Here is a 24,615-nt window from a genome sequence, read left to right as displayed (position 1 = left end):
CATATTTTTAGCACTGATCACTGTGTTAATGTCACTGGTTCCCGCAAAGTTTCCGATAGTCCGCTGCAATGTCGAGGCCCCGCTTTAGGTCACTGATCGATGCCATTACTAGTATTAAAAAAAAAAAATAAAAAATTTGTAAATCTATTCTATAGTTTGATTTAGGTGAACGTTCTACCATCTGCAATCATAATATGCTCATTGGGGTTCTTTTAACAAAAACATTTAGCAGAATACATATTGTCCTAAAATGTATGAATACATTTGATTTTTTTTTTTTTTAATTGTTGGGCTTTTTTTTTTTTTTTTTTTTTGTTTAGCGCCAAAAATAGACAATGCAGTGGTGATCAAATACCACCAAAAAGCTCTGTATGTGGGGGGAAAAAATGACATGTACGTTTTCTTTGGGTACAATGTCACGTGACCGCATAATTGTCAAAGTAACACCGTGCCGTATAGCAAAAAATTGCCTGGTCATGAAGGGGGGTAAATCTTCCAGAGGACAAGTGGTTAACATTGGTTTTGAGTGTCCCTTTATTTAGTTTGGGTTTCTTTTATTTTGGCTTAATATTGAAATTTGTGCACTCCTGAACCTTTTTTTGCAACCTCTAACGTATTGAAATGTTTCAGATATGTCCCCCTCCTCCCTGAGGCTGTACATTTTAAAGCGGAACTATACTCTCTTCCACTCCACGCCAGCCGCCAACCTTTTCGGCTTTTCTTCCTGGTTCATATCTTCTGCCTTTTTGATTGGCTGTACTGGGATGACGTCACTCCCTTGGGATTTAATTTATATTGGCAGATGCTGAAATTGTATACTGAGCTGAGCACATTGTGAACAAGCAGGTAAGAAATACTGCCTGTTCACAACTTTTGCAATTTTATAATTTGTGAGTAAAGTTCAACTTTAGGTTTCTCCAGCCTCTCCTTTTTAAAAATGTATCTCTAAGGCCTTTCACCATTTGTTGCCTGTTTGCTTTTGCCTATTCAGGTGCCTCTGATCTGGAACCCGTGTCATGCCTTCTCAAAGAAGCATTGAAGTCTGTAGCCCATTTTCCTCCTTGCGTCTTGTATGCAAGACTTTGCCGACTACTTGCTCTCTGTTGTGGTGGACAAGATCCGTATATGACAGCCTTTCTGATTAGTGAATCTGTTTCCATAACACTGAGACACCAGTTGCTCAGTGACATTCATCGAAAACTGAGGTGCGTAATACTTTAGTAAACATTCTTGTTATAACTTTAATAAATTCTATAGTAAGAACAAAAGCTTTTAAGGCCTATGTTTAAAGTGATTTGCATTTGTTTTCAAACCTTCATTTTTTTTTTTTTTTTTTTTTTTTTTTTTTGGAAAAGTGTTTTTTTTTTTTTTTTTCTGGAGATGGAAATAGCAGTGAACTATTGTAACACGTATTCATTTTAAAGTTGTAACCTTGTAAAAATGTTAGTCGTGTAAAAGCTAGTTCTTATTTCTTTCCTTTTTTAATACAGTATTGTATTTCTTGCAGTAAATGATCTGTACGATTCTTGCTCACGTTTGAGGTTTATTCAGAATGCAATTCCATGGACCAGTGCAGTAGTGCAGGGCAGTATCGCTTTGCAGCAATACCTTCTTTTCTTTATTTTCTTTTTCTTTGTTATCCACGCTGGAGAGATGCAGGAATTCTGATACAGTTGGGTTTACGCTGCAGCTAACAGGACAGAGAATCGGACACTAGCAAATAGACAAGTCGTACGCCAGCCCTTAGTATACCCCACCTCTGTTCAGCATACCTCAACCTTTTGTGGTGTCTTAAGATGCATGTTTTCTCCTCAGCTCTCTTGAAAAAAAGTCCAAGCATTCATTTAGTTTGTGGTTTTCTCTACAATCTACTTAAGTCAAGATTCCTCATGCATAGCTGCTTGAGCTTCTCTTTGAGAGCTTCTCTCTGTATAGCAGCTGTCAAATATTTCACTTGCCACGAATGACAAGTTCAGGCTCTAGGATTACAAATTAGGTGCTGGCTCAGTTCTCTTTCACCAAAGTGAGCAATCAGTTATACACTAGCAACAGGAATGCTGAACAGTTAGATGCGAAATCTGAGTCTTCGTGATCTGTCCTTTTGAGAAAGCACTATGCCTAGCGTGAAACATGTCAGAATAGTACTTGCTCTTGCAGCTTATCTGGTTATGCCAAATTGTTGGGCACCCTTTTAGGTTTTACCTGCCACCTCCAGGTTTTACCAGTAAAGGGTTAGCCCTGATTGAACTCTGATGTCACCAGCTGGGTTAAGCATTGCTCGTGCTTTGTGGACTTTCTCCCACCGTTCAGTGTGGAGGAATCGCCTTGCTGAACTTTGATTTCTGGTCCATTGCCACTGCCTGAGTGACCTGGTCAGCACCAGCTACCCAACCCTTATCAGTACCAGCAAATATGTGTTTAGTAGAGCTGCACGATCGTTAACAAATCTCGATTCACCCACCTCACGATCTTAAAACCTCGTCCTCGAGTCTTACAGAGCCATTCTCTGCTCACTCACAGCTGTCAAAAAAAGAGCCCTGCAAAATGTTTATCAACATTAAGGCTGCTAGATAACTATAAACACAACTATACATTCATTGTTTTAGTGTCCTTTCAAACGCGATTTCCGCCCGGCGGACTCAGTTTTGGTCAGCGGGGATCGATCCGTCAATCCCCACTGATCGGGCAGATGACAGCTCTGTCTCCGCTTAATTGCAGAGACGAAGCTGTCAGATCCCCGCTCTCCCCTATGGGCGATCAGATGAAAAAGGACCATCTGTCTGTTTTCATCCGATCGTCCAGACTGATGGAAAGTAGGGTTTCCACCCGTCTGGATTTCATGGGTCACATCAGAGCGGATGGCAGCGGACTGGTCACGGCTGACATCCGCTGCTCCATAGAGTTGCATGGAGCATCCGATCAGGTCCACCTGAAAAAACTGACAGACGGACCTGATTAGAAAGCTTGCGTTAAAGGGGCCTTAGAATGTATCAAATCGTTCTTTTAGATCAACAGAATCCACTTCCGTCTGTAAGTGAGGGCAGTTAAACCTCCAAAGACCTAAGCCTTTTTCTGACACTTGTTGCTTACAAGTTAAAATCAGTATTTTTTGCTAGAAAATTACTTGAAACCCCCAAACATTATATATATATATATATATATATATATATATATATATATATATATATATATATATATATATATATATATATATATATATATATATATATATATATATATATTATATATAATTTTTTTTTTTTTTTTTTAGCAGAGACCCTAGAGCAGTGATGGCGAACCTTGGCACTCCAGATGTTCTGGAACTACATTTCCCATGATGCTCACGCACTCTGCAATGTATTTGAGCATCATGGGGAAATTTGGTTCCAGAACATCTGGGGTGCCAAGGTTCACCATCACTGCCCTAGAAAATAAAATGGTGATCGTTGCAATCTTTTATGTCACACTGTATTTGCACAGAAGTCTTTCTAACGCAGTTTTTTGGGAAAAAATAACACTAATTAAAGAAAAAAACGAAACCGTAAAGTTGGCTCAATTTTTTTGTATAATGGAAAAGATGTTACGTCGAGAATCGTAAGAGAATTGTGATCTATCTTTAAAAGCAAAAAATAGTGATTCTCATTTTATCCAGAATCTTGCAGCTCTAGTGTTTAGAGAAGGCTTTGCCCTGCACTTTGAAATGTTTTTTTTTTTTTTCTTTTGTTTGACGGACACAGCTCCATATCTTCTTTGGCCACTGGGTTATGCTGCTCTCCCATAGGAGTAGGACTAGGTGGAAACAAATTTTGACTACACCCCTAGGGCAGTCCTAGGGAGTATACTCCTACTTCCTTCTATAGGACTCCAGTTTTTTTTTTTTTTTTTTTCTACCTAGTCAGGAGTAAGGACATGGTTCCTTGCTGGGATTTCTAGTCCTGGCATTTTTTAACCACTTCAGCCCCGCCCACCGTACATTTACTGCGGCACTCTGCCGTCGCTGGGCAAAGGGACGTAGCCCTACGTCGCTTGCTCAGTCGCCTGTGGGGGGCGAGTGCACGCCACCACCGGCATGCTCCTGCCCCCGCTCGTTCCCTGGGGAGCCAGCGCGTGTGACCGGTGGCTCTGATGACCGCCGGTCACTCACGATCTCCCGCAGCAGAGGGAGAAGGACAGATGGCTGATGTAAACACAGCCATCTGTCATTCTCCCTTAAATTATCAGAGGCTAAGCGATCCTGCTATATAGGATCGCATGTCTCTGTGATGATCTCACAAGCCACACCCCTAGGGACACACTTAACCCCTTGATCACCAGTAAAGTTACCCCTTCCCTGCCAGTGTAATTTTTACAGTAACCGTGCATATTTATAGCACTGATTACTGTGGTAATGTCACTGGTACCCCCAAAAGTGTCAATGTCAGTTAGGGGTCCCATCTGTCCGCCGCAATGTCGCAGTCCCACAAAAAAAATCACAGATCGCCGCCATTACTAGTTAAACAATAAAAATGACAAATATTTCCCGTAGCTAGTAAACGCAATACCTTTTGCGCAAACCAATCAAAATATGCTGATTGCGATTTTTTTTTTGCCAAAAATATGTAGCCGAAAACAAATTGGCCTAAAATGTTAAAATATTTATTTATTTTTTTTTTTTGAGAATTTCATATAAAGAAATTTGAAATTGTTGTTTTTTTTCAAGTGTCGCTCTCTTTTTGTTTATAGCGCAAAAAATAAAAATCGCACAGGTGATCAAATACCACCAAAAGAAAGCTCTGTGGGAAAAGACGTCAAATTCATTTGGGTACAGCGTCGCACGACCGCGCAGTTGTCAAAATCACGCAGTTCCGAATCGCAAAATAGGGCCTGGTCATTGAGCATCCAGATCCTCTGGGGCTAAAGTGGTTAAATGGAATTTTTTTTTTCCTGTTCCTGTGAGAACTACAATCCACTACCGGACTAGGCGACGCACTGGATATCCGGGATCCTTACGGTCGTCCCAGTCTGGCCAGTGAGCGAGACCCAGCTTTAGCTTTGTGCTAGGTTGGCTGCGACATAACCCCACTGGAAGGGGGTTGGTCTACGAGTGAGACCCCTCGCGAGGACGCATAGCTCTGGTCACAACACTGGTCACGATCTGAGTCGCAGTGTACCTCTGGCCCGCAGCACCCCCATTCCAATGTAGAAGAAATCACTGCACTCCCAAGTATAATCAAGATTCAGGTTTAATAACCACATAAGCCCCGGAGGTTTTGGCTGCCTGAAAGACCAGGCCCTATTTAGTGATTCGGCACTGCGTGACTTTTTTTTTTTTTTTTTTTTTGGATGAATACCTTTATCATCATTCTTTTTTTTTTTTTTTTTTATATTTCTTTATTAAAGATTTTCAAATACACATGATAAAAAGAGATTGTAGTACAATTCATTACATTCTTCATCCAAAAAAAGTATGCAGTTTTTCCCCATAGAACTCCCCACTCTCCCTCCCTCCTATTTTCCCCATCCCTATCTCCTCTCTGTCTCACCACTACCGACAATCCCTATTTTCTTTAAACTTTTGCCATGTCTCCCAAATCTCTATCCTATTCTCATATTGTTCTTCTCCCCACACCCTTAGAGCTTCCAACTGTCTCGTTTTCTCCACTCGTAGTAGCCACTCTTTAAATGATGGAGGTTCCTTCTCGTTCCACCTTAGGGGGATTAAACTTTTTGCAGCGTTTAACAGATGTGGAATCAAGGATTTTTTATAATGTTTTATCGACATCTTAGTCCCATGAAATAAACAAACCCAAGGATCTTCTTCGATGTTTATGTTGGTGATTTTTTTAATTGCATCTAAAACTTCCTGCCAATATTTTCTGATTTTTGGGCATTCCCACCAGATGTGGGATATTGTACCCGTCACCTGACATCCCCTCCAGCAATATTTTGAGTTCTCCCCATGGTATTTCCCCACTTTATCTGGGGTATTATACCATCGGGAGACCAGTTTATAATTAGTTTCTGCCATACTCATGTCTATTGCGGAGCTATGAACCAGTTTCAGACTTTTTTCCCATTGGAAACCTTGACTATGAGCACCTAAATCCATTTCCCACTTTTCCGCAAATGGAGGCAATGCCAGCTCTTCACCTTCATTAAGGATTTTATACACATTTGAAATACTATTTCGTATTTTCTCCGATATACATATCTGTTCAAATGGCAATAATTCATTTGCCTCTCTAATCGGCTGAGGTAGGGAATTAACGAAGTGTTTCAGCTGGCAGTACCTCCATTCCGTGAGGTTCCAGTCCCCCCTTTTTTTCAAATCTGCAAATGTAATAATTTTTCCTTGTTTCATAATATCCTTTAACCTTACATCCCCCTCTCCCATCCATTTTCCATATTCCTTACCGACCCCTGGTGCAAAAAATTTTGTGCCTTGGAGTGGGGTTAGTGGTGAGTTATATTTCCATTTTTCTCTAGTGTATATTATGTCCCAAATTTTCAATGCCTGTCGTGTGATGTCGTGTGTATTACTATTTAACTCTCTATATTTTGCTGGGATCCAGATCATTTTCCCTAAATCAGTGTCACTCATTGTGTTCTCAATTTTAACCCAATTTTTTTCACTCTCATTTTTTCCCCATTCCAACACCCGTGTGAGAATTGATGCCTGGTAATATTTTTTAAAATCCGGAAGTGCTAACCCCCCCTCTCTTACTTTTACTTAATGTCGTGTACTTAATCCTTGTTTTTTTATTTTTCCACACAAACTTGGTTATGAGTGCTTTTAATGTTTTAAAAAATACCCGTGGGATCTGTATTGGTATCATCTGGAATTTATAAGATATTTTAGGTAAGATTACCATCTTTATGATATTAACTCTTCCCATCCATGATATGGCTCTCGGTGTTAGTCTATTTATTTCTGTTTTGATTTCGTTTAATAAGGGCAGGAAATTTATCTTATATAGCTTTTCGGGATAAGGGGTTAGTTTAATTCCTAGGTATTTTAAATCTTCTTTTCTCCATAGAAAGGGGAACTCACTTTCTAGCCTATTCCTCTCCTGTGTACTCATCTTAATGCTTAGAATCTCTGATTTTGTTTGGTTGATTTTAAAATTTGAGAGTTCTCCATATTGTTTTAGGTTTTTTATTAAATTTGGCAAGGAGATTCTAGGGTTGGATACATAGAACAACAGGTCGTCTGCAAACGCAGCTACCTTATGTTCCTCTTTCCCCACTTTTATCCCTTTGATGTCTATGCTTCCCCTTATTGTTGCTAATAGTGGTTCTAGCGAGATCACAAACAACATTGGAGACAGGGGGCACCCCTGTCTCGTTCCGTTGTGCATCTCAAAAGGGTCGGATAATATCCCATTAATTCTTATTCTTGCGGTGGGTTGGTTGTATAATGTCCTGATCCAAGCCATCATCCTCGGCCCCAATCCTAGCTCCTCTAGTGTTCTAAACAAAAATTCCAAATCGACCCTGTCAAATGCTTTCTGAGCATCGATCGACAGAATCACATTTGGGGTTTTATTTTTGAGCATTTGGTTCATCAGCAAGATTGTTCTAATGCGGTTATCTCTACCTTGTCTGCTTGGTATAAAGCCTACCTGATCACTATGGATCCACTCTTTCATTAACCTTTTCATTCTCATTGCCAGTATTTTTGTGAATAATTTGGTATCTGCGTTCAAAAGAGATATCGGTCTATAGCTAGAACATAACGTTTGATCTTTTTCTTCTTTAGGTATAACTGTAATTGAGGCTAGTAGGGCTTCCTTACTCATATTAAATTTGGTACCTAGTCCATTCATATATTTTTCAAGCCTTGGGATAAGAAGATCTTTAAATTGTTTATAGTACCCGATGGTAAACCCGTCGGGTCCTGGGCTTTTACCCACGGTGGTTTCTTTTATAGCTCTAAATATCTCCTGACTTGTAATTGGGGCCTCTAGTAATATTAATTTTTCCTCATCGATTTTCTGCATTTTTGCTTTTTCCAAATATGTTTTGATCTTTCCTTCTCTATCCGAACTATCCTCTTGTTTTCTCTCCCCTTTTACTGCATACAGGTTACTGTAGTATCTTTGAAACTCCCGTGCTATTTCAGTAACTGAATGGACTAGTTCCCCGTCTTTATTCTTAATTTTGTCAATATAGTTCCTTGCTTTTTTTTTCTTAGTAATTCTTGCCAAATTTTTTCCTATTTTATTTCCTTCCACATATTTCTCTCTTGCCACCCTATTAAAATCTTGTCTGATTTCCTGTTCTAATAGTTCTTTTAGTTCATCTTTTTTCCTCTCCAATAGGGGGTTAAGATCAACCTTGTTTGTTTTTATTTTTTTTTGTTTTTGTTCTAAGTCGTACACCTCACTCATCAATCTATCTTTGTTTTTAATTCTCTCTCTCTTCCTTTGTACCCCTTTTGATATTAATATGCCCCGCATATAGGCTTTGTGTGCCTCCCAAATGATGTTTTTAGGTGTCTCCTCTATGTCGTTATTTTGGAAATAGAATTCTAGTTCTTTCTCAATTTCCTTCCCCCATATTTTATCCTTAATTAATTCTTCATTGATTTTCCATGCATTCATTCTGGGTTGTTTTTTACCCAATTTCATTTTTAATATAATGGGGGAGTGGTCTGACCAGGTTCTTATCCCAACCTTCGCCTCTGTAACTTTTTCTATCCAGCGGTGTTCTACCAGGAAGTAATCAATTCTTGAATATGTCCCGTGTACATTTGAATAATAGGTATAGTCTCTTTCTTTTGGGTGGAGGATTCTCCATATATCTGCCAATTGATTTTGGTATAATTTTCTCTTAATCTCTTTATTCTGGTGAGTCGAGATTCTTTGGTGCCTCGCTGTATTATCTATCTTTGGATCGAGGCTCAGGTTGAGATCCCCTGCTAAGACCACCCCTCCTTTTTTAAAGTTTATTAATTTCCCCAAGGTTCTACCCAGGAAGGGCCCTTGTCCCTCGTTAGGGCTGTATAGGTTTGCTAATGTGACCTCCTCGTCGTTTAACTTTCCTTTCAGGAAGAGAAACCTTCCCTCCGGGTCCACCAGCCTCTCCTCCAGTACGAATCTCGTCCCTCTGGCAAACCCAATTGCTACTCCTCTAGATTTTTTCTTAAATGAGTCCGCATAGTACCATGTAGGGTGTTTATGTGAATAAAACCTAATATTTGTAGAGTGCGTAATATGTGTCTCCTGTAGGAATATTACATCTGCGTTCAGATATTTAATTCTCTGTCTCTTAACCGGGGAATTCATTCCCCGTACATTATAAGATAGAAAGTTTATCTCTTCCATCCCTTTATCTTGTTGTTCCTATTTTCCCATATTTTAGTTTTACTCCTTCTCTTTATCTTTTCCTCCCCTCTGGGTTTGTTTGGCTGGTGTTCTCTACGGTTCGGGCTCTCCCTCTTATATGTGGGTTTTTGTCTTTCATATGAATAGGATATTCGGGATATTTTTATTTTTTATTTTTTCCTACTTCTAACCTCCCCCCTTCCCTCCCAACCCACCCCCCATCCCCCCTCCCTCCTCCCCCCTCCCCCAGGCAAAGCTTGCCTCCTTGGGCACCTAGTTACCACTTGCCCCATTACTAGGCTAGTCGATTTATCCACCCTCCTTTCCATCGACATTTCCCGGGGGTTGAGCTCTGCTCCTGCTCGCCAATCATTCCCTTCCTCCCTGTCCTTGGGGTGAAGGTTGAGATTCACCCTAGTGCCTCCTTAGTGCCACCCTATTTAGACTCTTTATATAATGCTCCCTATCCTCCTCCCCTCCCTCCAACATCTCCCTCCCCCCCCCCTCCCCCAAGGCAAACCGCCTTTTCCCCAGTCCGAGCATCAGTCTTTAATTCTTCTCTTTACTCCTTTTCTTTTTCCTTATCTCTTCCTGCCACTCGTTTTCATCTTCAGAGTCCTCCTCCAGGGGGTCTTGATGTGTCCATCCCGGAATCTCCATTACTGGTAATTTCATAGCCTCGCAAAAGGTCAAGGTCTCTTCTGGGAACCTCAGTAGGGCCGTCCTTCCATCCTTTCGTGCTCCCAGACCTGGCGGATGACTCCAAAAGTACTGAATATTTTGTTTCTTTAATGCCTCTACCACTGGTTTTAAAGTGCGTTTTCTATTTATTGTATCCTGAGATAGGTCTGGGAATACTTGTATCGCTTCATCTTCATATCTCATTATTGGTCTGTCCCTCATCTTTTCCCAGATTTGAGCTCTTACATCATATTTATGAAATCTCGCTATTACATCTCTAGGTTTATCTTTTGGAGCATTCAGAGGTTTCCGTATTCTGTGGACTCTTTCAAATTCTATTTTATCAGTATTTTCTTTCCCTAAAAGAGGATTGAAGATACTTTCCAGCATTTCCTCTAGTTTTTCTTCTCTGCCCTTTTCCGGTAGCCCCCTAATCCGCAAATTCTTCCTTCTATTTCTATTCTCTTGATCTTCCATCTTGTAAGCCATATTCCTCTGGTCAAGCTGCATTCTCTTCATTTGATCTTTTAGTTTTTTTAATTTTTTCCCATGAGTGTTGATCTTCATTTCTGTTTCTTCCACTCTTATCAGGGTATGTCCTAGGTCCCTATATAGGTTTGACATTTCAGATTTGATTGACCTCTCCAAATTGGAGAACATTTCCATCATTTCAGATTTTGTAGGTGGCTGATCTCTTCTCCTCAGTTCTTCTTCCCTTCCTGATTCGCAGTCACCCATAATTTGTGTACTCTCCCTAGATGAATCTATAGTCTCCTCTACCGGAGGCTCCAGGTTTTTTGTACCTTTAGTCTTCTTATTCCCCTCATTATTTTGTTTTGGTTTTACCACTGGTTGATTTTCCGCTACTTCATTTTGCCCCCTCCCCTCCTGAGTCATATACTTTCTGATAGTCCCCGGGCTTGCTGTAATTTTAGCAGGTTTCTCCGTCCCCTCTCTTGTCTGTTTATTCTTTATTTTTGACATGATGCCCTCTTTCTGTGCTTACTTCGGGGCGCTGAGCAGATGGTAAAGAAGTACGTATTTTTCCCGGGTGGGTATTCTGGCCCAATGCGCCTTTCAGGTCCCCTTTTCTTTCTTTATTAAAGGCAGTGTCCTGCTGTCACACGAGTCCCCTTACTTTTGACCTGACTATCCAGATGTGCTTACCTCCAGCCTTTCCTAAGCGACCCAGGTTGCACAGTATTTAAACTTCACTCCACTCTCATATATTATTTATAGAAAACTCTTAACTTGTATTGTAAGGACCTCTACCCCAGATGTATATATTAGGGGCCTCCCATGGAGAAGTGTTTTAGGTAGTCGCGGAGAATCCTCTCTGTAATTCCCTTTTTAGTTGACTAACTTAGTGGTTCAGGGGGGGGGTTCCGTGATCTTGTATTTATTTATTAGAGCCTAAAGTTTCTGAAGAATTTTTCCAGAGTGGTCTATCACATAGACCTTTTTTGAAAGATCTCCTCATTGGGGTATATCTCCTAGGCCCGCTAGATCTTCTTTCTCTAGGAATCTGTGGGGTATCCCCTTTTTTAAGCTTCCGATCCGGAAAGGCCAGGGGTGTTTACTATCACTCCATATTACCGTCTCTTAGTACCTTCCCACCTGGGATTATCTTGATAGTAGTCCCTTACGGTAAGATAGATAATTAGGAAGCTTGCTTATTTACTCCTTTCTCCCCCGGGGGAGATGCTCTATCCCTGGGCAGGGAACATCATAGGGGCCACAGGAGTTCCTTTCATAACATAGTTACATTCTACCCCCAGCCTCCCCTTCTCTCTCCACCTTATTTTTCAGTATATGTTTAGAATAGAGTTAATGGAGAGTTAAATGGCTCGCTTGTTGAATCCTTTCTCCACCTGTAGAGCCTTTCAATATCCTATCTCTGGCATTTGGCCCAAGGGATTTACCTGGTCGTTATCCCATCACAAACAGTCAGTCAAACCTTATCACCATGGGTAACCCTGATAACAATCACTTTCAGCAGAGCTTACAGTGTGTATTGAGCAAGAGGAAAAAAAAAAGAAAAAAAAAAAAAGTATATATAATTTGGGGGGGCTTTCACCCTCTCACCACTCCTTTGTGACCCAGTCTCGTGATGCCTCCTTTTTTTTACACGTCAGGACTCCTTCACTGTATGCCTGTTCGTGTATACGGCATCCGCAGCGTCTCCCCTCTCAAGGAATCGGACTCCCGCTGCTCTCAAGTAGTGGGTGCTGCTCCTATCCCCTCTCTTTCCCGGGCAATGTTTCCGATGCCGTCCAGCTACTCCCTCAGTCTCGGACGGCACGCCGTTTTCATATGGAGGATCTCTCTCTGCCGACGGGCTCGAGTGGGGTTGGCTCGTACGGACAGTCCGAGCTTGCTGCTCACACGCTGCTGCACCCTGGTGGCCGTACGGGATCTACATCCCCGGAGCTGTCCTTCCTTCCATCGGACTCCGCTCTACGGGGGAACCTGCTCTCGGCAGGGATCAACCGACTCTCCGGGTCCTTCAGCAGAGTTGCAGACGGTCACATAGGGGATCGGGTATGGGGTTGTGTCGTCTCGGACTAACTTCTCCTGGGGTCTGGAGGATTGTGAGCGTTCAGCATCATTTCTCGGGTGGCTCCCTTGTCGGCACTAGCATGAACTCAGATCTGGCGCCATGACCAGGCTCCTCCCCCCTTTATCATCATTCTACTATCCACTGCGTGACTTTAACGGACAATTGCGCGGCCGTGCGACACTGTACCCAAACGAAATTTACATCCTCTTTTTTTTGCCAAAAACTGAGCTTTCTTTTGGTGGTATTTGGTCACCAGTGCGATTTTTTTTTTTTTTTTTTTTTTTTTTTTTTTTTTTTTTTTTTTTTTTTTTTTTTTTTTTTTGCGCTATAAACAAGAGTGCCAATTTTGAAAAAATTACTATTTTTCACATTTTTATATGAAATTCTCAACAAAAAAAATGTAAAAATCAAATTTTTGAACATTTTAGGCCAATTTGTTTTCTGCTACATATTTTTGGTAAAAAAAAAATGGCAATTAGCGTATTTTGATTGGTTTGCGCAAAAGATATTGCGTTTACTAACTACGGGAAAGATTTGTCATTTTTATTTTTTTCGGGACTGTGACATTGTGGCGGACAGATCAGACCCCTGACTGACATTTTTGACACTTTTTGGGAGTATCAGTGACATTACTACAGTAACCGGTGCTATAAATATGCACTGTTACTGTAAAAATGACACTGGCAGGGAAGGGGGTAACTTTATTGATCAGTGGGTTAAATGTATCCCTAGGGGCGTGATTCTAATTGTGGGGGGGGGGCGTGGCTTGTGATGTAACCACAGACACATACGATCCTACATAGCAGGATCGTATAGCCTCTGTACATCAGCCATCTGCCTTTCTCCCTCTCCTGCGGGAGATCATGATTGGCTGGCGGACATCGAAGCCGCCGGTCACACGCGCGGGGATGCCTGTGGACGAGGGGGGCGGGAGCGTGCCTCCGGCGGCGCGCGCTCGCCCCCTACAGGCTCCTGGGCGAGCGACGTAGTGCTATGTCGCTATGCTCAGGAGCGGCTGACTGCCGCACTAAATGTACTTGCGACGGTCGGCAAGTGGTTAACCGAACATCCCAATGTGGCAAACAGGTAGACGCGTTTCACACACTAGTATGTGTGCTAAATCCTCACCAATTAATAAACCTGAATCTTGATTATACTTGGAGTGCAGCCATTTCTTCTACGTTGATTGTCTGCGGAGGTGAGCCGAGGCGTGCACCTGTAGAACATCAGGTTTCCTGATTCACCTGGAGCAGTGAGTTCCCCTTGTCTTTTGTACCCCCTTTCCAAGATGGCACGGTGAACTGCCTGGAGTGGTGTTCGATTCCTAGGCGAGCTAAGTATTTGTTCCTCTGGGGAAATGTTGGGGTAAACGCAGGCCCTGTCCTCGGCTTGGTAGGCCCCCATGTGCCCTTCCATTTGGTGTTTCTTCCCCCCCCACACACACACACTAGCGAGGCTTTCCTGTACATGTTACCTTCACCTACCCCTGGGGTGGCCAGGCGATTTTCAGGTATGGGGTCATGCGGTGTTGAGCTGGGGGGAGAGGAAGCACCCTGCCGGCGGCTCACAATACAATTTTTATGTGGCAATGTCAGGGTGGTGGGTCCCGGTCAGGGCCCCCCTGGCGGACTAAAAGTACCTGGAGGGGTGTTGGTGGTCCTGGGTGCTGCACCGCCATTTTTCTGTACATGGCTGTTCTGAAGCTCCGGCGGCCATGTTTTCAGAGTTTCCCATTGATATCAATGCGGCGGCCATTTTCTTGTAGTCTGTGGAGCGGTGACGCGGTGGTGGGCCCTCTAGTAGCAGTGACAGCACTTCCTCCTTCTCTCTGATTGTTGCATGGCAAGCAGCTTGGCGCTCTGTATCCTTCCCTAAGTCGGTGGTGAGTCCCTGCAGGTGTACAGTTCCCTCCTTCTGCTATAGCAACACCGCTGATGCGCTAGGACTTGTAGTACTACTGCTGCAGCGGTGAGGGGTTTTTTTGTTGAAATTTTTTCACATATTGCAGGCGGCCCCCGGGTTAACCATGGAGTCTCTGGAGCCACTGACCCACTGTCGGAGTGGCCTTGCTCAGGCTGAGGGGGATCGCGGTACTGGGATATCTGGACGATCTTCTGCGAGCAGTGTCTTCGTCTGCTCTAAAGTAGGATTTGGACATCACTGTGTGAACTCTGCAAGAGTTTGGCTGGACACTGGATTTTCTGAAATCAGTTCTGACTCTTTCCAACTAAGGCTGGCCATACACTATACAATTTTCTTGTTCAACTTTCCTTTAGATTTACCAAAACCATATAAGTTCAAACCTGAACACTTTCAATTTGTATGCAATCAGGCCGGCCTTTACACTACATAGTTGAAGGTAAATCTAAAGGAAATTGAATAAGAAAATTGTATGGTGTATGGCCAGCCTAACTGGATTACCTGGGCCTGACTCTGAATTCAGCTTCAGCCCAGTTTTCTTCCGGAGGTGAAACTGCTGTAGCTGCAGCAATGCGATTCAGCTCCGGTTGTCCAATCGTCGGTCATCTCTCAGGACTTGCATGCAAATGCTAAGGGTTGATGGTCTCCACATTCGAGGCAATTCCATTTGCTCAGTTCCATTCCAGTCCTCTGCAAAAGGAGCTTCTTGCCAAATGGGACAAGAATCCTCAATCCCTGGACAATCTGATCCTGTTGAGCCGGGGTACGAGGGGATCCTGGATTTGGTGGCTCCGTTCCCCTGGCGCTTCGGCAAGGGAAGTCCTTTCTCCCCCTGTATTGGACAGTGGTTTCCAGGTGGGGAGGTGTCTTGGGCACAGATTTGGCTCAAGTAGTTTGGACTCTGGAGGAGTCCAGTCTGCCAATCAACATTCTGGAGATTCGGGCAATCAGGCTTTGCCTTTCCCTGTGGGCGGATCGTTTGCAGGGGTGCCCGGTAAGGGTTCAGTCGAACAATGCAACGGCTGTGGCATATGTCAATCAGAGGCAAAAAAAAGTGCCCTAGCGGCCTGGGAAGTAGCCTGCGTTCTAAGGTGGGCAGAATAAGTTCCGGCCTTCTCTGGGGTGGAAAATTGGCAGGCAGACTACCTCAGTCATAAGACAAGAGAAGGGAGCACCGACCTAGTGTAATACCGTAAAACATTTATTGGAAAATCATAAAAACTACGCCATACATTATACTCACAAGAGTATGCTAGGTATAAGCTTAAAAACAGAGGATTCCTTCGGCTATCCAAAGACCGCAGGACCAACACACTTAATTGCGAGAAGAGAACTTAAGCTCTCTCATAAATTGGAGAGTTTATCTGATTCAAGGTCAAAAAATCTGATTAAAGGTCACCTCCTAATAGTTTTTTGACCTTTAATCAGATAAACTCTCCAATTTATATAATTGTACATCTTTGTATTGATATGGCTTGTGGCCATTTTCCATTTTATTATGTACTGAACTTTTTTTGTTTAGTGTTGAGGTTTTCACCTCTTACTAATTTTTAACATTGTTTAATAATATTTTCTTTTAAAAATTTGATGTACATTGGTCTATCTTATGATGTGCCTCTGAAAGTCCAGTTATTTGCTATGTCTAGTTGGTCCGCAAACTGACATTTCCTTTTTTTTTTTTTTTTTCTCCTTATCTGTTGGTTCACAGGGACAAAGTGGTGTCACGTCCCTGTCAGTCGTTTCGAAGTTCGTCTCTGGTTTCCATTTAAAGAGGAAGTAAACCCTCCTCTGACACTTTTACCTATAGGTAAGCCTATGATAAGGCTTACCTATATAGGTACTGTAAATATCTCCTAAACATGTACAGTTTAGGAGATATTTACCTTACATGCAGCCAGTGACGTCACTGGCGCATGCGCTCTGAAGGAACGGCCGCTGGTGCGTGCGCGGGAGTGACGTCACCGCGGCTCCGGCCAATCAGATGGCCGGATGCCGCGTTCCCAGAAGACGGGCGACTGGACATGTCGCTATAGAGGTGAGCGGACAGCACGGCGGGGGCTCGTTCTAAGGTAAGTATTTCATAATGAGCTAGTATGCGATGCATACTAGCTCATGTGTTTATTTCAGCTTGTGTAAAAAAAAATAAAAATTTAACTGAGTTTATAACCTCTTTAAATGAAGACATTGTGTTGCCTGCCTTGTGCCCTAAGCCGAAACATCCTAAAGAAATTGCCTTACATTCCCTGGATGTGGTTCAGGCATTCAGGGTGTACCTGGAGGCGAGTGAGTCGATTCGAAAATTTGATTATTTTTGTCCTTATGAATGGCTCTGGTAAGGGGCAGGCCGCATCTGCTGCGACCATTTCCAGATGGATCAGGCAGACGATGGTGCAGGCCTATTCCATCAGGGGTCAGGTTCCTCCTTTCCCTGTCAAGGCTCATTCTACAAGGGCGCTTAGTGCCTCCTTGGCCTTCCGCCATCAGGCGTCAGTGTTCCAGGTGTGCAAGGCGGTCAAGTGATCTGTGCATACATTTACAAAGTTTTACAAGGTGTATGTACTTGCATCTGCGGATGCTGCGTTCGGCCGCAAAGTTTTGTAGGCTGCCGTTGCAGAGGGTCCTGCCTCTTGAGGGTGTATTTTTTTCCTGGTTGGTGAGCTCCGAGTTTACCTGGTTGGCTATATTTAGTCTTTTTAGGAATTATAGCTACTGCTGTGTTTTTCCCACCCCTCATATTGGGACATCCAAGGGTCAAAGAAGATAGGGAGCTGTGTTGGTCAATGAACGAAAGGGAAAACTGGATTCTTGTCTTACCATAAAATCCTTTTTCTCTGATGTTCGTTGACGGACACAGCGCCCACCCTTCTGAGTTGGGTTATATATTCTTCTGACACTGCTTGTTACAAAACTGAAGTCCTATAGTAGGAAGTGGGAACATACCCTCTAGGACTGCCCTAGGGGCGTAGTCAAATTTGTTTCCGCCTAGTCCTACTCCTATGGAGAGCAGCATATAACCCAAGGGTCAACAAAGATATGGAGCTGTGTCCATCAATGAAGGTCAGAGAAAATAATTTTACAGTAAGACAAAAAAGCCAGTTTCTCTTACGTCCTCCGACAGTCGCCTCCTCCTCTAAGTCATCACTATTGGGTATTGTCCACCTATCCGTAGGAATAGCTAGGCATATAGACTTAGTCAAAAGACAAAAGGCATTAGCATATACACACCCACGGGGGCTGTCCCATATGGTCAATATCCCCCCTGCATCACCACTCCCAACTCAGTTTTAGTTTGCCTAGCATCAGGAATAGTTCAGGCTACCTTGCGCTGGGGCTTCAGTCTCAGCCTTCCTAAATCTTCTATTTGATTTTCTTTTTGAATGTCAGTTTTTTTCTCTCACTTTACTAGCTGTTTATTTTGTCAGCTTTAGTGTTAGTTTATTCTTCGGATGAAGATGGATCATGCGGTGCTGGGATTCGGACTGACCGCCCTGGTTCCCCAGGGTACAGAGGGTCAGATGGACCCCCAGCCCGCTATCGAGCGTTCAGCTATGGTTCGCCCTGGCATTAAGAACGACCCATCCCTGTTCCCTGCAGGGATGCAGCCGTGAGGTGGCTACCTCACAGGACTCGTCTGCGGTGCTGCAGCGTCATGTCCCTGGCTCACGGCACTCCCTGTCAGATGAGGACAGAGGTTTATCCGTGCATAGAGGCTTCCCCACGCCATCGGGTACAGGTAAGTACTTTTCTGTGTGGGGCCTCTGTCTGGGGTGGCAGTCTGTGTTGCTGTGTGTCCCCATGTCTGTGCCTGTGTGACTCCCTGTGCGATCCCTGCGGGGTTCGCTTTGTGCAGATATGTATGTTTGCTGGGGGTCCCTGTCCCTGTGTCACCTTAGGTGCATGTTTGGGGGTACAGACGTGTGTATTGTGCGGCGACCGCTGCGGGGGAAAATTTGCGCGGTCCGCCATGTTTTTTTGATATGCACACAGTATGGCCCCTCTGGGGCGAGTATACAGATCGCTTTGGCGCCATCCGCCGCCATTTTAGGGACGGTAGAACGATCGGTTCGGCCACATGTCGGCGGCCATCTTAGTGAAGCCTCCTATGCATCCCTATGGGGCAGCCATTTTCCCTGGGGTCTGGCTTATGGCCAGCCCCCTCCAGCAGCATTTCCTCTTCCTCTCAGACAGCACAGGCACAGGTAGCAACGATCTGCGGGCTCTGCAGTGTATCCCTCTTGGTCTTCTTCTGCATACTGCTTCTGGCTCAGTTTTTCTCCTTTTGGGGGTCTTCATAGCTGTGACAGTAGCGGTGGGCTGCGCACTCCGCAGCGCTATTTAAGGGGACAGTACACTAATTTTTTTTTTTTGCACTGTAGTTTTTTTTTATACATCTTGAGCCATGGATTCTCAGGAAAGCAAGTTTCCTCCAGCTTTAGTGGGGGCCCCCAGTTCTCCTGTGGCCCCGCTGCAACCTGATCTGGCTGCTGTGGTTGCGACTTTAGTGGCAAATATGGAAATGCTGATGTCTGAACGGGCTGCGAGAAAACGGCCCAGGCTGTCTCTCTCTTCTGATTCAGGTGGGGATATGGCTGCTGCTGCGGTTGCTGCTGCGAGCGTGCCCTTTTCAGGGTCCCGCTCATCCCTAGACCCCCTGGGGTCTGAGGGGGAGGCTGAGGTGGAGGGTGTTGATACATCCTCCCCGGGGTCACCTGAAGAACAGGCGACCATGGATGAACTGATCATTTCGGTTAAGGATACCTTACATTTGGAGGATGAGCCCAATCCTCCGGGCGTTGTGTCCTCATTTGGGACGCACAGGGCCCGCAAGTCTGTGCAGGTTTTTCCCTGCCCAGTTGAATTTCATTACACTGTTAATGAAATGTGGCGCACGTTAAAACGTCCATTCCTGGTACCTAGTCGGTTCAAATTGCTTTATCCTTTTGCGCCGGCTACGGAATCGCGATGGTGTGTGCCTCCACAGGTAGATCACACTGTGGCCGTGTTGAACAAGGCTACCTTGGTTCCCACTGAGGATACCCCGGTTTTCCGGGATCCCACGGACCGGCGGTTGGAGTCTCTAGCCCGCCATTCCTATACGGTGGCGGGTTCGTTGCTCAAACCCGTTTTCGCGTCAGTCATGGTGGCTCAGGCGGTGGCTGACTGGATTAAGGTGCTTAGAAGCAACCTAGTGTCTGGTGACGTGCCGCCTGCCCGACTGGAAATGGTGGACCAGATCTCGCCTCTCGAGTGTCGCGGTACTCAACCGGCGACTGATATAGCTGAAGAGCTGGTCGGCCGACCAGTCCTCGCGGAAAACAGTTGCTGATTTTCCCTATGCTGGCTCTCGCCTTTTTGGTGAGGCGTTGGATACCCTGGTGAAAGGCGTCACGGGGGGGCAAGAGCACTATGCTACTCCAGAACCCGAAGAACAAGTCTTTCCGAGGCAAGCAGGGTTCTGCGCCTAGATCCACTCAGGGGTCCTTTCGTGCCTTTTGGAACCAATCCAAGGGCAAGCTCTTCAAGGCCCAGGGCAACCAGAAGAAACCCTGGGCGGGTAAGCAGAAGGCCGGCAACGTCGGCTCGGCGGGACACTCCGCCTCTGCCTGAAGGGGCGCCCTCACCCGTTTCTGGGGTGGGGGGACGTTTGCGCGGTTTCCTCCAACCTTGGCTGCTCCGGATCTCGGACAGGTGGGTCCAGGAAATCGTTCGATCGGGTTACAAGATCGAATTCCTTTCCAGGCCGGCGGACAGATTCTTTTCCTCCAATCTTCATCTGCTTCCGGGGCGTTTGCAGGACTTGCATCAAGCGGTGCAGGACCTTCTTGCTCAGGTTGTTCCGGTGCCTCATCAGGACAGATTTCGGGGGTTTTATTCAAATCTGTTCACTGTGCCCAGAAAGGAGGGCAAAGTGCGTCCTATTCTGGACCTAAAAGCGCTGAACTGCTTCGTGCAGGTTCGGAAGTTCCGTATGGAGTCTCTCCGTTCAGTGGTGGTTTCCTTGAGTCCAGGGGAATTCCTGGCCTCGATGGATCTGAAGGATGAATACCTGCACATCCCCATTTTCGAGGGTCATCAGCGGTACCTTCAGTTTGCTATCGCAGACGATCACTACCAGTTTGTGGCGTTACCTTTCGGTCTCGCTTCGGCACCAAGGGTGTTTACCAAAGTACTGGCGCCGGTTCTGGGCCTACTGAGGGCTCAGGGCATTGTGGTCTTGGGTTACCTGGACGATCTGCTTCTGAGATCGCGTGCCAGCCAGTACCTTGTGCACGATCTGTCCATCACGGTACAGACGCTTCAGGAGTTCGGATGGACTATCAACGTTCAGAAATCGACGTTGTCTCAATCGCTGCATCTTCCCTATCTGGTAATGATTCTATACTCCGCTCAGGCGAAGGTGTTTTTGCCGGACGTCAAGCTCCGGACTTTGCGGGACGAACTCAGGTCCCTCAGGGACAATCCGTCCTCATCACTCAGGACCTGTATACGGGGCCTGGGGTTGATGGTATCGGCCTTCGAGGCGATTCCCTTTGCTCAGTTCCACACGCGGGCTCTCCAGAGGGAGATCTTGGCCAGGTGGGACAGACTACCTCAGTCCTTGGATCTGGAGGTCTCCCTGAGTCGCCGGACCAGATTGGCTCTTTGGTGGATCCAGTCCCCGTCGGTGACGGAAGGCAAGTCCTTCCGTCCGTTGGTGTGGACAGTGGTTAACACGGATGCCAGCCTGTCGGGCTGGGGTGGAGTCCTGGGCAACCTGTCTGCCCAGGGCACTTGGGCGGAGGAGGAGTCCTCTCTCCCGATAAATGTGCTGGAGCTACGAGCGATAAAACTGTCTCTTCCAGTGGTCGGATCGTCTCCGGGGCCTGCCTGTTCGTGTACAGACGGACAATGCTACCGCGGTGGCTTACATCAACCACCAGGGGGGCACCAGGAGTGCTCGAGCGGCCCAGGAGGTGACCGACATTCTGTCTTGGGCCGAGACTCCTGTCCCGGCGATCTCGGCAGTTCACATTCCGGGTGTGGAAAATTGGCAGGCCGACTATCTGAGCCGCCAGACCCTGGACCAGGGGGAATGGTCCCTTCACCCGGAGGTCTTTCAGATGCTGTGTGCGAAATGGGGATCCCCAGATGTGGATCTGTTCGCATCCCGGCTAAACCGAAAGGTGGAAAGTTTCGTGGCAAGAACGCGCGATCCGTTGGCGGACGCCTCGGATGCGTTGGTGGCCCCTTGGCATCAGTATGGTCTGATGTATGCCTTTCCTCCGATTCAGTTTCTATCCCGGTTCCTTCGCAGATTGGCCTCGGAACCGCACATGGTGGTTCTGGTGGCACCAGACTGGCCACGCCGGTCCTGGTACGCCGACGTTGTTCACTTGGCAGTGGCGCCTGCCTCTGCGGGAAGATCTCCTGTCTCAAGGTCCGATCTTCCATCCTGCTTTACAGTCGCTGGCTTTAACGGCCTGGCTGTTGAGACCCAGGTCTTGAAGGACAAGGGTCTATCCCCTGAGGTCAAGGCTAGGAAATCCCCCTCTGGTAAGATCTATTACCGTACCTGGAAAGCCTATTTCACCTGGTGTGAGTCCGGGGGGTTCTCCCCTCGTTCTTACTCGGTGTCGAGAATCTTGGCTTTCCTCCAGTCTGGAGTTGATCAGCGCCTGGCGCTGTCCACGATAAAGGGCCAGGAGTCAGCACTGGCGGTCCTTTTCCAATGCCCTGTGGCGTCTCATTCTTTGGTGCGCACTTTCATTCAAGGTGTGCGACATTTGGCTCCTCTCAGGAAGGAGCCTTTACCTCCATGGGACTTGAACTTGGTCCTGTTCGCATTGCAGCGTGCTCCCTTTGAAAATATCAGGGAGATATCGTTGCCTCTGCTGTCGAAAAAGGTTGCTTTTCTTGTGGCGATCACTTCGGCTCGCAGAGTGTCGGAGCTGGCGGCGTTGTCTTGCCGCTCCCCTTACTTGATAATTCACAAGGATAAGGTGGTGTTGAGAACACCCCCGTCCTTTCTTCCCAAGGTGATCACTGAGTTCCACCTTAATGAGGAAATTGTCCTGCCTTCGCTTTGTACGAAGCCTAAGCATCCAAAGGAGATTGCTTTGCATTCCTTGGATGTTGTCAGGGCGATCAGGGTTTACCTGAAGTCGACTGAATCCTTTCGGAAGACGGATTCTCTGTCCTTTCTGAGGGACCTCGGAAGGGCATGGCTGCCTCGGCAGCGACTATTGCCAAATGGATCAGACAGACCATTGAGCAGGCCTATGCCTTGAAGGAACGGGTTCCGCCCTTCCCTGTTAAGGCGCACTCTACCAGGTCTTTGAGTACTTCCTGGGCCTGTTGGCATCGGGCCTCAGTGGCCCAGGTGTGCAAGGCGGCAACTTGGTCGTCGGTGCACACTTTTTCCAAGTTCTACAAAGTAGACGTTCTGGCATCAGCTGATGCTTCTTTTGGCCGCAAAGTTCTCGGTGCGGCTGTGCCATGATGGACCCTGAATTTTTCTCTGGGTCCCTGGCTGTTGGCATTTGCTTTCCTGGGCTGTTGCTCCTGTTGAGCATTGTTTTTTCTGTTGCCCAGTTGGTTCTTACGGTGCATGTAAGTTTCCTTTCTCTGATGTGGGTACTGCGTTGCCTTTTCTACGGTTGCGTCTCCCACCCCTCATGTCTATACTGCTTTGGGACATCCCAGTAGTGATGACTTAGAGGAGGCGGCGACTGTCGGAGGACGTAAGAGAAAACTGAATTTTCGTAAAATCTTACCTGTAAAATTCCTTTCTCTGAGTCCTCCGACAGTCGCCACCCCCGCCCCTCTTTTGGGGTTCTTACCTACTGCTATGCTACCAAACTGAGTTGGGAGTGGTGATGCAGGGGGGGTATTGACCAGATGGGACAGCCCCCGTGGGTGTGTATATGCTAATGCCTTGTCTTTTTTTTTTTTTTTTTTCAAGAAAATAAACTTTTATTGAGCACATAAATGATCCAAAGTGCAAACCGTAACAGAAGAAGGTACAAAATGCAATTGGCATACAGAATATACAGAAGGGTTCAGAACTTCGATCAACGCATAAAAGCTCAGGTACCAAAAAGTGCAAAAATAGCAGAGTGAGCACATTGCAAACATCGTAGCTCAATCACATCATAACTGTTGAGACAACCTTGACACATACAGGCAAGTAAGCACAATGTGTAGGGTCAGGAGTAGTAAACTAACAAACCAAGGAACTAAGGGTGGGAAAGGGAAAGGGGAAAGAGCACCACTGAAGAGCAACATAGATCAGAACATAGCACCAGCATTAGAAATACCCTGCTTATCCCATCAAGAGTCTGTCCATCACCAGTTGGGGCGGGGCCCGAGTCGGATCATGCAACCATGGTTGCCACAATGCGGAAAACTTCTTGTGCGCCCTACGATGTAGGTAGGTAACTTTTTCTCTAATCAACAGTTTGTTAACCTGGTCAATCCACTGCGCCGTCGGGACCCTGGAGGAAATCCAATATCTCGCAATTAGCTTGCGCGCCACATAGAGCAGTCTAAGTACCGCCGTATGGGCATGCGGGGTTAATGTTTCATCCTCCAGTGCCCCAAGTAGACACACAATCGGATCTCTAGGCAATGTAAAACGATAGACTCCGGATATGGAGTCAATGACCTCGCCCCAATATCTAAACAGTTTGGGACACCTCCAAAGCATATGGATCAGCGTTCCCTGGTCCCTGTTACATTTGGGACAGGTATCACTGTCCCTACGCCCCCATCTGAACAACTGGACCGGAGTGCGGTATGCCCTGTGAAACAAAAATAAGTGAGAAACCTTCTGCGACGCTGACACCGAGACCAGTGGGATCGAGGAGAGACACAGCTCCCATGTCTCACCGTCAATAGGGCCCAGGTCCCTCTCCCACCCAGCTCGGGCCGGAAGAGAGGCCGGGTTCTGCATGGCAGCCAGCAAAGTGATGTAGACCCGAGAGATCATACCTCGTTTGTCAATAGACCTAAAAACATCTATCGTCAGTGAATGTTCCACCAATCGAAGGGGGACCGTCCGAGACTGGACATCTAAAGCATGCCGCAGCTGAAGGTATCTAAAGAACAACTGCCTAGGGACCTGAAACTCACTCTGGAGTTCCCGAAAAGACCTCAAAACCCCATCTCCGC

The 24,615-nt window shown here is 45.9% G+C and overlaps 1 protein-coding gene across 1 annotated transcript in view; it reads left to right on the top strand.

The window, feature by feature from the left end:
• Positions 1–24,615, top strand: part of ESPL1 (extra spindle pole bodies like 1, separase) — a 270,074-nt gene that overhangs the window by 137,017 nt on the left and 108,442 nt on the right. The window contains exon 21 of the mRNA XM_082244709.1: positions 992–1,205. Coding sequence (XP_082100835.1) covers positions 992–1,205 — 214 coding nt within the window. The remainder of the gene's footprint in view (positions 1–991; positions 1,206–24,615) is intronic.

The sequence above is a fragment of the Pelophylax lessonae genome (genome assembly GCF_965119305.1).
Source record: "Pelophylax lessonae genome assembly, chromosome: 2".
NCBI classification, from domain to species: Eukaryota; Metazoa; Chordata; class Amphibia; order Anura; family Ranidae; genus Pelophylax; species Pelophylax lessonae.
This window is presented reverse-complemented; position numbering and strand designations above follow the sequence as displayed.